The sequence below is a fragment of the Thalassophryne amazonica genome, chromosome 13 (genome assembly GCF_902500255.1).
Source record: "Thalassophryne amazonica chromosome 13, fThaAma1.1, whole genome shotgun sequence".
In the NCBI taxonomy this organism is placed as follows: domain Eukaryota; kingdom Metazoa; phylum Chordata; class Actinopteri; order Batrachoidiformes; family Batrachoididae; genus Thalassophryne; species Thalassophryne amazonica.
The window spans coordinates 43,829,732-43,842,207 of record NC_047115.1 but is presented as its reverse complement, the minus strand read 5'-3'; the positions used below and the strand labels follow the sequence as shown (position 1 = coordinate 43,842,207).

The window sequence follows — 12,476 nt, the reverse complement described above, 5'->3', positions numbered from 1 at the left end:
GAACTCTTCTATAAGACTTCGGGTTGAGATTAGGAGCAATTGAAAAGTGTAAAATCGTGAAAGAAAAGACACCTGAGAGTCATCCAGGGTAAATACTCTGAAACCCAAACCAAACGCTAACCTTAGCCTGGTTTCACATCTTACTGTTACCGTTATCCAAGCACACCGTGCACCAACATGACACAAGTACTCCACGTAATGTTTACAGCTTCCATGATGAAGTGTTATTGGCATTAGCTAACATCTAGCAAAATGTATTTTGTACACACAGAAAGAAGTTAGCGAACCGCCAACTTAGCTAACTAAAAAGGAAACGTCAGTATTAGCTGCATTAGGTGCAAAATTTCATACACATAAACGTACCTTATCTTTATTGCTATCGTCTACTGAAGATGTCATGGTGATATTAAAGTCTGACAAACAAGCCACCAGACCAAAAACTAAACCACTATGCAGGAAGCACTCTTTGCTGTCTGTTAGCTGCTTGTCGAGCTGTCAAATTGTGGCCTCATTCAGACTGAGAACAAAACCCCGCCCTAAAAGTGAATTTGACTACACATCCCACAATGCATGATTCACGTGACGTGAGATAATTTTCCACAAAAACCTATGATAAAAACACGATAGATAGATAGATAGATATTTCTGTCACCACAGCAGATCCCAGGTGGAAATATTCATTAATAAATTAAATGTGTGATGAATTTCAACTTTAATGATAATCATATGAAAATTGAATTCTATTTACGTGTGATTTTTCAGTATACAGGGTGGGCCAATAAAATGTTACCACTTTTTTTTAGTTCGTAGGCAATTACAACAACCCAGACCATTGAGGCCCTGAAGACCAGCATCCATCAGAAAATTTGAAGAATCCCTCTTGAGATGTGTGGCAATGTCATCACAAACTTCGATGTGCGTGTTGCAGCTGTAATCCAAAGAAGAGGAGCATGGATTGAACATGTCACCAATTATTGAACTGTGCGGAAAACAAGATGTGCCCTCTGAATACCCTTCTAGTTTCATTACATAAATATGTGGAGAATGAGACAGAAGAAAAGCAATCTGTAAAAATGCTGAACATATTCATTGATTGAAATTGTTGGAACTGTTAATGTAAAGATAAAGAACACTGAAACACCACTTTTTAGAGTTCAAACTCAAAATGCATAATGGTCTGTGAACATTTTTAAATCAAGACTTAAAACGTATTTTATTCTTTCTTATGAATAGCTTTTATTTTTTTATCTGTTTTATTCTTTTTCTTGTGTTTTAATTATGTATTTGATTTTTTATTTTATTTACTCAATTAAAATTTTATTTTTGAGCTGTTCTGTGAGGCACCTTGAGGCAACTTTTGTTGTTATTTGGCGCGTTATATAAGCTGCTAATTTAAGACATTATTTCAGACTGGGATACAAGTGTTTTTGGAAGCAAGGCATCTCACATGTTGAAGCTTTTCAGGGTATTTCTGTAACACTATTTATTCCAGCGCTAACTTACTATACTTGCAGCTGATTTCGACAGTTTCATTAACGAACACATAAATAAGCAACACGGACATATTTTCATGGTGCGCTACACATGATGGGTGTTGTAGTTCTTTTAAGTATAGGGCGTCGTTGTGAAACCGTATCTTATATGTGTGAAACGGAACTTTAGAACTTCAATTCCCAGCTACGGAAGCTTGTGCTACCAAAGACGAACGTCGTTTGAAAATGAATGCGTGTTGTTTTTCTTCCTTTTGGACATGTTGGGGCAAGTACCGCCAGAAGAAAATTACAGTAACCATAAAAACCTGAAATACACGGTTAAAACTTCGAACCACACCGTTAATCCACCTCTTATGTTAAAGTGTATTGCTTGAAATTCAAAGTGGCGAGAATGTTTATTGTCCATCGTCTTGTGTCAGCTGGAGGCGTTGTGCTGATTCCTCAGTGTACCTCCCTGGTTTGTGAGCAATTTCTCTAACTGCAGCCGTTCGAGAGCAGCAAAGAAACACAGCCCGTACAGCTCAGTGGACATCGGACGCTATTCTAGTCTAGTCAAGTCAGTCATGTCCTCGAGGGTGAGTTCACAAAACTCCTGAGTCACTCCAAAAGGAAGATGAGGACATTTATGGACCTGTTTGTCAAAGGTCAGACATCCTCACGGGAGGATCAGAACTAAGGGTGCCTAAAACTTTCCATCCCTCTTAAAACTGTGCGAGGACTGTAGACACAGAAGCTTCAGATTATTCAGGACCTCCAACCCGTATTTGTTAAATCGTGGCAGATCAGCCCCGAGCGTGACCCGTATTCTTCAGCAGACTCTTTCCCCAGAGCAGATCTTCTACCTGGAGAGATGGAAGAGGAAAGATGATCGCTGACCTGGGAGAGGAAGGATTCAAGCATACAGTCAGAGTAAGTGCCAAACTGGAAATAGCCCCTGTCAGATCTTTGTTTTTTTGCATGACACCAAAGTTGGTTTTGTCTTCTTACAGACTTATTCAGACAAGGAAAGCTTTTCCATTCAGCTTTGGAGGATGTTCTGTTGTCTGGTGTAACGTGGAAGGATAAAAATCCCACAGTGGTGTCACAGTATCCACCTGAGGTACAGGGATATATGGAGAGCATTTCTCACATCCTGGACGACATCAGTGCAGTGAGGGTCATCGAGAGCGCTGTGCAGCACGACACCCTTAACTATTTAGGAATTGTGGATTGTGTTGCTCGCTACAAGTACGTACACACAGCTGAACAATAGTACTCCATCTCAAATTATGCTGTGTTATTTTACTTACTTATTTCACTTATGGCCAAATTTATCCCCAGGGGTGTTTTGTGCGTTATTGACTGGAAGACGTCAGAAAAAAGACAAACCGTTGCTCAGAACACATATGACAACCCAATTCAGGTGGCAGCCTACGCTGGGGCTTTGAACAGCGATAGGCAACTACAAATACCAGGTACGTATTGTGCTCCTTCATTTAGCCTCCGTTCCTAAGTTTAAAATTCTGAATGTCTAAGCCTGAGTTGTAATAGTTATTTAAGCTGACTGAAAACGATAAGCAGGTGAGTCAACCCCACTGCGAACTCATCCCAGGTAAGTCACCCCACTCCAGTTATCCATGCATATTTTCTTAAATAATTAAGAATGACTAGTTAAAGTTAGGGACTTGCCAGCCAGTAAAACTCAATTTGTGACTGTAAAATCCAGCATTAATGTCCACAAATCATCAGAGACAACAGGGTTATTCCTTAAATCTATGATTGAAGGTCCCTGCTACAGCTCTATCACTTTGGACTGAAAGTGAATCAAGCAAAATGTTCCAAGGTGCCTTACAAAAGTAAAACAAAGTTCTTTCTACTCGAAATGGCCTGTGTTGGAATAATGAAAGTGTTATACCTATTTTACACACTATTTACTTACTAACAGTATGTACTTACTTACGAATATTAACTTTGAAACATGAAATATTCATTCAGAATTTCATTTTATTAAACACCTAAAACTTTCAAATCATGGTTTCAGATATACAAAAATTTACTGTTCCTAATAGAAAGCAAAAACATATTCCAATGTAGCCTTTTCAGTATGTACAAAGTACAGTAATGTAGTACAGTTTACAGGCTTTAGAAATTTGATACTGCTCTTATGATTTGGCTTTGACATTTGCCAATTTGTGCATGCAATTTTGATGTGTGTTTGTCTGCGTAACATTTTATAATATATAAATACATAAGTTATATAAATTCTTCAAGGTGAAAGACAAGGTGTTTATTGTCACAGTGGTAGTTGTAGCTTTCCACTACTTTCTCCAGCACATCTTGTGCTTTTTTTAAAAACTTTGTTGAACAAAAAGAAGACACGGACAATGAACATTTACTTTAAAAACACAATACACACACAGCAGGAGACCACATACAGAATCAAAATTAAATAAATAACTGTTCTGGAATTTGGCCCTGCGATAGACTGATGTCCTGCCCAGTGTGTATGTACCCTGCCTCATCATGCCTTATGAATGCTGGGATAGGCTCCAGCCCCCACGGTAACCCTTAATTGGAGTAAGTGGGTATAGAAAATGGATGTATCGAACTACTCTGAATTATGATAAAATTAACAGAACAACAACAAATTATTAGTATTTAGATATAAATTAAAGTGAAAGAAATAATGTAAAAGCTGAGTTTTTTTTTTATTTATATTTGTGGAAATTAAATTTTCTATAAATTTAAGAAATGGGTCTCTGAAGATTTCATAACTGACAAATCCAATAACATTTTTCAAAACAGAAATTGAAGTCTTCATTGATCTTATAAACAGATACAAATCACCTCAAAATAATTTAACATTCACAGCTCCAAAATAAATTAAACAAAGGCACTGGGAAACCCTAACCCTAAATCTTTTTAAATAACCTTTGGACGGATAAAATCTGTGCATAATTTTTAAAAATCTTTAATTTTATTCCTCAGTAAAAATCTTAGACAGGGACTAAATTGTTCTCCCAAGTGATGATTCTAAATCAAAACAGGTGGGGGAAAAGAATTCTTTCTTAGAGATTGTAAAAAGCAATACATCCTACAGCTATATTATTGATGATTTCAGTCCTTTCAGTCCAAAATGGTGGCAGTGTTACTGCATTGCCATCTAGTGGTTATTGTTTAAATAAAAAAAAAGCACACATTTTGTCTCTACTGCTATACTCTTGATAAAACAAAACATTGTCCCTCACTAAATGAAGTGTAGTCATAATAAACGTATCCTCCCCTGAATCATAAGTATCTAGATACATATGGATTGTTTTAAAGGAGTGGAGATGCACACCCCTAGTGGATATAAGCAGAGATGTGTCTATACTGCTTTTGAAAATATACTGTGTAGGACGTACGTCATATGACTCCACTGATTATGTCACCTTTGAGTGATGGTATTTATTTTTCTTTCTTTGCAGGTTGAAAATGGACTCATTGTGGTTGCCTACAAAAATGGCTCTCCTGCCCATGCTCATCAGCTGAATTCAGAGCTGATGTTGGAGTACTGGGAGAAGTGGTTGGTTCGCTTCGATGAGTTCATGGAACAAAGTAAGGACTTGAGAACATTGTGTTATATAAGTATTTACATTGGCAAGGACACTGTTTTTCCATGAGTATCTGTTGGCTATTTTGTATGTGTGTCAGATGACTGAAAAGAATTGTTGACTGATACTCATGGTGGGGCACGTACGCTGAAATGAACTGCTAAATTTTGGTGTAGCTACAATTTTTTTTGTTTGTTTGTTTTTTGGAGGGGGCGGGGGGCAGGTGTCAATATTTCATGATGTACCATTTTTGTCAAATGAACTAGTGCAAAACACCAAAGGCCTCATCACAACCCATGTTGAAACCTTTCAGCCTACAATGCATCTTGAAAGTATTCACAGCGCTTCACTTTTTCCACATTTTGTTAGGTTACAGTCTAATTCCAAAATAGATGAAGTTTATTATTTTTCTCAAAATTCTACATACTATGCACCGTAATGACAGTGTGACTTGCTTATCCTTGAGATGTTTCTACAGCTTAATTGAGGTCCACCTGGGGTACATTCAGTTGATTGGACATGATTTGGAAAGACACATATACGCAACAAAAATATAAACGCAACACTTTTGGTTTGCTCCCATTTTGTATGAGATGAACTCAAAGATCTAAAACTTTTTCCACATACACAATATCACCATTTCCTCAAATATTGTTCACAAACCAGTCGAAATCTGTGATAGTGAGCACTTCTCCTTTGCTGAGATAATCCATCCCACGTCACAGGTGTGCCATACGAAGATGCTGATTAGACACCATGATTAGTGCACAGGTGTGCCTTAGACTGCCCACAATAAAAGGCCACTCTGAAAGGTGCAGTTTTGTTTTATTGGGGGGGGATACCAGTCAGTATCTGGTGTGACCACCATATGCCTCATGCAGTGCAACACATCTCCTTCGCATCATCCGTGAAGAGAACACCTCTCCAACGTGCCAAACGCCAGCGAATGTGAGCATTTGCCCACTCAAGTCGGTTACGACGACGAACTGGAGTCAGGTCGAGACCCCCGATGAGGACCATGAGCATGCAGATGAGCTTCCCTGAGACGGTTTCTGACAGTTTGTGCAGAAATACTTTGGTTATGCAACCGATTGTTTCAGCAGCTGTCCGAGTGGCTGGTCTCAGACGATCCTGGAGGTGAACATGCTGGATGTGGAGGTCCTTGGATGGTGTGGTTACACGTGGTCTGTGGTTGTGAGGCTGGTTGGATGTACTGCCAAATTCTCTGAAACGCCTTGGAGATGGCTTATGGTAGAGAAATGAACATTCAATACACGAGCAACAGCTCTGGTTGACATTCCTGCTGTCATCATGCCAATTGCACGCTCCCTCAAATCTTGCGACATCTGTGGCATTGTGCTGTGTGATAAAACTGCACCTTTCAGAGTGGCCTTTTATTGTGGGCAGTCTAAGGCACACCTGTGCACTAATCATGGTGTCTAATCAGCATCTTGATATGGCACACCTGTGACGTGGGATGGATTATCTCAGCAAAGGAGAAGTGCTCACTATCACAGATTTCGACTGGTTTGTGAACAATATTTGAGGGAAATGGTGATATTGTGTATGTGGAAAAAGTTTTAGATCTTTGAGTTCATCTCATACAAAATGGGAGCAAAACCAAAAGTGTTGCGTTTATATTTTGTTGAGTGTATAAGGTTCCACAGTTGACAGTGCATGTCAGAGCACAAACCAAGCATGAAGTCAAAGGAATTGTCTGGAGACCACCAAGACAGGATTGTCTCAAGGCACAAATCTGGGGAAGGGTACAGAAACATTTCTGCTGCTTTGAAGGTCCCAGTAAGCACAGTGGCCTCCATCATCCATAAATAGAAGCGGTTCAGATCCACTAAGACTCCTCCTAGAGCTGGCCACACATCTAAACTGAGCAATCATGAGAAGAAGGGCCTTAGTCAGGGAAGTGACAAAGAACCCAATGGTCACTATGTCAGAGCTCCAGCATTCCTCTGTGGAGAGAAGAGAACCATCTCTGCAGCATTTCACCAGTCAGGTCTGTATGGTAGAGTGGCCAAAGAGAAGCCACTCCTTCATAAAGGGCACATGGCAGTCCGCCTGGAGTTTGCCAAAAGGCACCTGAAGGGCTGTCAGACCATGAGAAACAAAATTTTCTGGTCTGATGAGACAAAGATTGAACTATTGCCAAATTTGCATCAACAAAGTATTGAGTAAAGGCTGGGAATACAAATGTACATGTGATTTTTAAGGTTTTTTTTTTTTAATTATCATTATTATTTTTTGTAAATTTGCCAAAAAAAAAAACATTTTTTCATGTTGTCATTATGGGGTGTTGTGAGAAGAATTTTGAAGGAAAAAGATATTTTACCCCATTTTGGAATGAGGCTGTAACATAACAAAATGTGAAAAAAGTGAAGCACTGTGAATACTTTCCAGATGCATTGTAGGTTGAAACGTTTCAAAATGGGTTGTGATGAGGCCTGTTTTACCTTGATGCGGGTGTGTGCGCTACTGAGTGACCTCCCTCATTTAAAAATTAAAATTTTACTGTGCTTACATATCTGATGAGGAAAAATAATATTTCCATTCCTCAGCTATTTTTATTTTTTACACTGATGAATTTATTTTATTCCAGATCCAGTCAGTCATCACTACAGCGTCGGAGAAGACGGGTTAAGAGACATCTGAAAGACCATTTGACCAATGCTGTCGTACTTCACTAATTGTGGACTACACCAGGTTCCCAGTTGTTAGAATGGAAAAACAAATCTTTTTCATGGGTTCTTACTAATACTTTTAGTGAGCATTGCCCCATTTTGCACTCCAGTAGAAACTGATCATAGCACACTCAGTAATCAGAAGTTCACTTAATTTTAAATGTGCAACAACACACTTGACTGATATACTAAGACTGACCAATGTGAAACCAGGCTTCCCTGTGTGAAGGATCTTGAGTAAAGCCCGCTTTTTGAAGAGCCTATAGGACGTCAGATTTTCCTCTTCTATGAAGCAGTACACCGCAGGCTCCTCACCATGCAGTCTCTTTGCCAGTGTAGTGGCCAGGACTTTGGCATAGCTTCTCCGTCTATACTCTGGTTTAGTGTACAACATCCCCATAGCACATGAGGGATAGGTCACAATCCAGGCCACAGGCTGTCTTTCTGCATTCAACACACACAGTAGGAGGGGAAGTTTGCGACCATGTTCCGGATCATCCTGGCAGCATTGTCCTCTCCATATTTCCATGCCTGACTCACCAAGCCACATGGGATTCATCCAGAGAGCCCAGTGACAGACTTGCACTGATGCAAGACAAAACAAACCGTGTAAACAAACTGTTTGATTTGAAGTACAATCATGTTTTATTAATCAACTGTCAAGCCCAAATGGTCATTTCTGGCTCACTGTAGAGTTACTATCATTGTATACGTTGTCTGTACCTGTCTACAGAGGCGAGGTGGGATACATCCTCCAGGATCATTATGTGGCACACTGCCCGTTTGTGGCAGTGTACCTGTCTTTCTGAAGCTGCATCCTTGAGTAACTTCATATACTGGAGGCTGATTGCTTCAACAGAAAGTTGCTTTAGTAGAAAGGCAATTCATTTTATATGCATATTGTTTGAATGAAAAATCTAAAATTGAAACTGGATTAAAGTTTTGTTTTTGCAACAGAAATGTGTTGAAATTTGAAACATTGAACATAATCTGTGCTTTGGAATCTTTTAATATCCACAGTGACCACAATATAAAATACAGTGGCTTGCAAAAGTATTCAGCCCCTTGGTATTTCATGCATTTTAATTTGTTTATGCCATTTCAAATACGAAAAGTAAATCAGTCTTCACAATATAAAATTTCTAAAATGATCTTCCTTAAACTCAAACTCAAAGCAAATCTCTACAATTTGATATAAATTAGTTAAAAATTTAAAAGCCAAGATGAGGGTTGCATAAGTAATGGGCCCCTTTGGTATAGTCCATCCATCCATCCATCCATTTTCTTCCACTTTATCCGGAGTCGGGTCGCGGGGGGCAGCAGCTCAAGCAAAGCCGCCCAGACCTCCCGATCCACACACACCTCCCCCAGCTCCTCCGGGGGAACCCCAAGGTGTTCCCAAGCCAGCCGAGAGATGTAATCCCTCCAGCGTGTCCTGGGTCTTCCCCGGGGCCTCCTCCAGTGGGGCGTGCCCGGAACACGTCTCCAGCGAGGCGGTCCAGGGGGCATCCGGAAAAGATGCCCGAGCCACCTCAACTGACTCCTTTCGACATGGAGGAGCAGCGGCTTGACTCTGAGCTCCTCCCGAGTGACCGAGCTCCTCACCCTATCTCTAAGGGAGCGCCCAGCCACCCTGCGGAGGAAACTCATCTCTGCCGCTTGTACTCGCAATCTCGTTCTTTCGTCATGAGTCAAATATCATGACCATAGGGAGGATCGGAACGTAGATCGATCGGTAAATCGAGAGCTTTGCCCCCTACTCAGCTCTCTCTTCACCACGACGGTCCGATACAGCGACCGCATCACTGCAGATGCTGCACCGATCCGTCTATCGATCTCACGCTCCATCCGTCCCTCACTCGTGAACAAGATCCCGAGATACTTAAACTCCTCCACTTGAGGCAAGGACACTCCACCGACCTGAAGAGGGCAAAGCACCTTTTTCTGGTCGAGAACCATGGCCTCGGATTTGGAGGTGCTGAATTTCATCCCGGACGCTTCACACTCGGCTGCAAACCTCCCCAGTGCACGCTGAAGGTCCTGATTTGACGAAGCCAACAGAACCACATTGTCCGCAAACAGCAGAGACGAGATTCTGTGGTTCCCAAACCAGACCCCCTCTACACCCTGGCTGCGCCTAGAAATTCTGTCCATAAAAATAATGAACCAAGCTCCTGCTGCGGTCGTACAGGGACCGGATAGCCCTTACCAAAGGACCCCGGACCCCGTACTCCCGGAGCACTCTCCACATGGCGCCCGGAGGGACACGGTCGAACGCCTTCTCCAGATCTACAAAACACATGTGGACTGGTTGGGCGAACTCCCATGAACCCTCGAGCACCCGATGGAGCATGTAGAGCTGGTCCAGTGTGCCGCGACCAGGACGAAAACCACACTGCTCCTCCTGAATCCGAGGTTCGACCCATCTGTCGAATTCTCCTCTCCAGTACTCTGGAATAGACCTTACCGGGGAGGCTGAGTAGTGTGATCCTATAGTTGGAACACACCCTCCGGTCCCCCTTCTTAAACAGAGGGACCACCACCCGGTCTGCCAATCCAGAGGCACTGTCCCTGATCGCCACGCAATGTTGCAGAGGCGTGTCAGCCAAGACAGTCCCACAACATCCAGAGACTTAAGTTACTCAGGACGGACTTCATCCACCCCAGGGGCCTTGCCACCGATGAGCTTTCTAACCACCTCGGTGACCTTTGGTATAGTACGTGTAAATAATCAGTTTTATTGCCAGTTTTCTTCAGACAAATCAGGGGATGGATACATGAACATTTCCAAGTCACTGAATAGGTCTTTAACTTTATTTACATCAATTATGAAGAAATACAAACAGCATAGCACTCTATGGTAAATCTGCATGGCATAGACCATTCTCAAAAACTGTGCAAGAAGGAGAAGAGTGAGGAAAGCCACCAACACAACTCAGAAAAAGTTAGGCTTATGTGGCTGTGACTGGATAAACTGTGCACAGTGCAAATTTGCATTTTGCTTCACCACTCTTAGGTTCATAGTGTAGTAGAGCGGAGAAGGATTTTCTTTCAACAAAACAGACAAAATCTAGTTTTGCATCTCAGATGTACCTTCTGGCAAATTGTAGCTGAACTTTCAGGTCTTCTTTTTAAGAAAATCATCTATACCATTTGATCATGAAGCTGTATAATGGTATACAAAATGCAAAACATGAACCATGCACAGTTTCTCCAATCACAGCCACATAAACCTATAACATCTTTTAGATTGTCTTGGTGGCTTTCCTCACTCTTCTCCTTCTTTCCCGGTCATTCCGTTTTTGAGAGTGGTCTAATCCACGCAGATTTACCATAGATTGCCATACTGTTTGTATTTTTTCATAATTGATGTAAATACAGTCAAAGACATACACTATTCAGTGACTTGGAAATGTTCATGTATCCATCCCCTGACTTGTCTGAAGAAAACTGCAATAAAACTGATTATTTACAGGTTTTATACCAAAGTGCTCCATTACTTATGCAATCTATCAACTTGGCTTTTATATTTTGTAATTAATTGATATCAAATTGTAGAGATTTGCTTTCAGTTTGAGTTTAAGGAAGATAACTTTAGACATTTTTATATTGAGAAGCCTCCTGGTTGATTTTTGTATTTGAAATGGCATAAACAAATTAAAATGCATGAAATACCAAGGGGCTGAATACTTTTGCAAGCCACTGTAAATACAGACAAGTTGCTTGTGAAGCCTTGTTGCTAATTGCAGGGTCCTGGTGGCTGCTAAGGCCACTATTGCTTGTACAACTTGACACTGATACAAAACTCCTAAACTCCTGTGAATGATTTCAGTGTCATGGTAATATTTAATGAGGAATTCCTTAAAAATGGAATGAAACTATCAGGAGTGCAGAGAAATGTATTACTGTAATATCATTGCAGCTTTGGTGACCACATTATGTGAGATGGTTAGAAAAATTCATAAACCTCAGCATGGCTTTTTCAGAAGGCAAAAAAGCACAAAAGTGTTTTATTACCAAGACAGTTATATGCCATCCAGTCAACAAACAAAGTACGTATGATTTCCTTCAGATGAGCTTCATCAACTGCAAAAACTGCAATGCCTTTGAAGAGGTCACCCTTCTGTAAGAACACAAACATGACAAGAACTACTGAACAACATTTTACACTGGCTTTCATTTATACACACGAATGATCATTTACCTGTTCACACTGGGGCTGAATGATGATTACGCCAAATTCTGGCCTTCGGTCCACTAAAACCCGTACAGGGTCTGATCTGACTCGGTTCTTGAGGATCAAATAGCCATAAACCTTAGACATGAAACAAATGGTGTAAACCAAAAAGAAAGTCAGCCATTGGTGCTGCAAGTTTTATTCAAAGCTCAAGTGGAAACTTAAAACATCTTACTCCAAAATTGTTAAACTCCAAAACTGATGCTGAACACCTGTGTAGGTCTACATTTTCTGATAAACTTATTTCACATCCCTCGTGGCAAAGACAAACTAGATCACAGACAGCCAGTGTATTATTGCTGCATGCCAGATTGAAGAACAGTAGTTGGAAAATACCCTTTCAGTCAAGGATATGATGAAAAGACAGATGTCAAAGCTGCATGTTTGCGCATTCTGGGCAATTTCAATGCATTTATGATAAAAAAGTAACAGGGTTTTAAAAAAGGAATATTTTGCACTATGTTGTCATGCTTAGTTATCA

The 12,476-nt window shown here is 40.7% G+C and overlaps 3 protein-coding genes and 1 long non-coding RNA gene across 4 annotated transcripts in view; 2 read left to right on the top strand and 2 right to left on the bottom strand.

Moving 5' to 3' along the window:
- Window positions 1–526, bottom strand: part of snx5 (sorting nexin 5) — a 30,197-nt gene extending 29,671 nt beyond the window's left edge. The window contains 1 exon segment of the mRNA XM_034184603.1: window positions 364–526. Coding sequence (XP_034040494.1) covers window positions 364–399 — 36 coding nt within the window. The 5' untranslated portion in view covers window positions 400–526.
- A 1,186-nt stretch (window positions 527–1,712) lies between these two features.
- On the top strand, window positions 1,713–7,878 carry mgme1 (mitochondrial genome maintenance exonuclease 1). Its single transcript, XM_034184368.1, is given in 10 exon segments — window positions 1,713–1,950; window positions 1,952–2,080; window positions 2,082–2,256; window positions 2,259–2,353; window positions 2,355–2,406; window positions 2,483–2,720; window positions 2,814–2,931; window positions 2,933–2,947; window positions 4,940–5,069; window positions 7,677–7,878. Coding segments are annotated over 10 exon segments (1,071 nt in total). The 5' UTR covers window positions 1,713–1,884; the 3' UTR covers window positions 7,730–7,878.
- On the bottom strand, window positions 7,819–12,166 carry si:dkey-76k16.6 (uncharacterized protein LOC566817 homolog). The gene is given in 7 exon segments (XM_034184604.1): window positions 7,819–8,005; window positions 8,008–8,221; window positions 8,224–8,303; window positions 8,306–8,343; window positions 8,482–8,608; window positions 11,776–11,881; window positions 11,963–12,166. Coding segments are annotated over 7 exon segments (744 nt in total). The 5' UTR covers window positions 12,083–12,166; the 3' UTR covers window positions 7,819–7,946.
- On the top strand, window positions 8,006–8,650 carry LOC117523166. The gene is made up of 2 exons (XR_004564437.1): window positions 8,006–8,136; window positions 8,169–8,650. It is a non-coding gene; the product is annotated as an uncharacterized LOC117523166 (long non-coding RNA).
- Window positions 12,167–12,476: the final 310 nt, after the last annotated feature.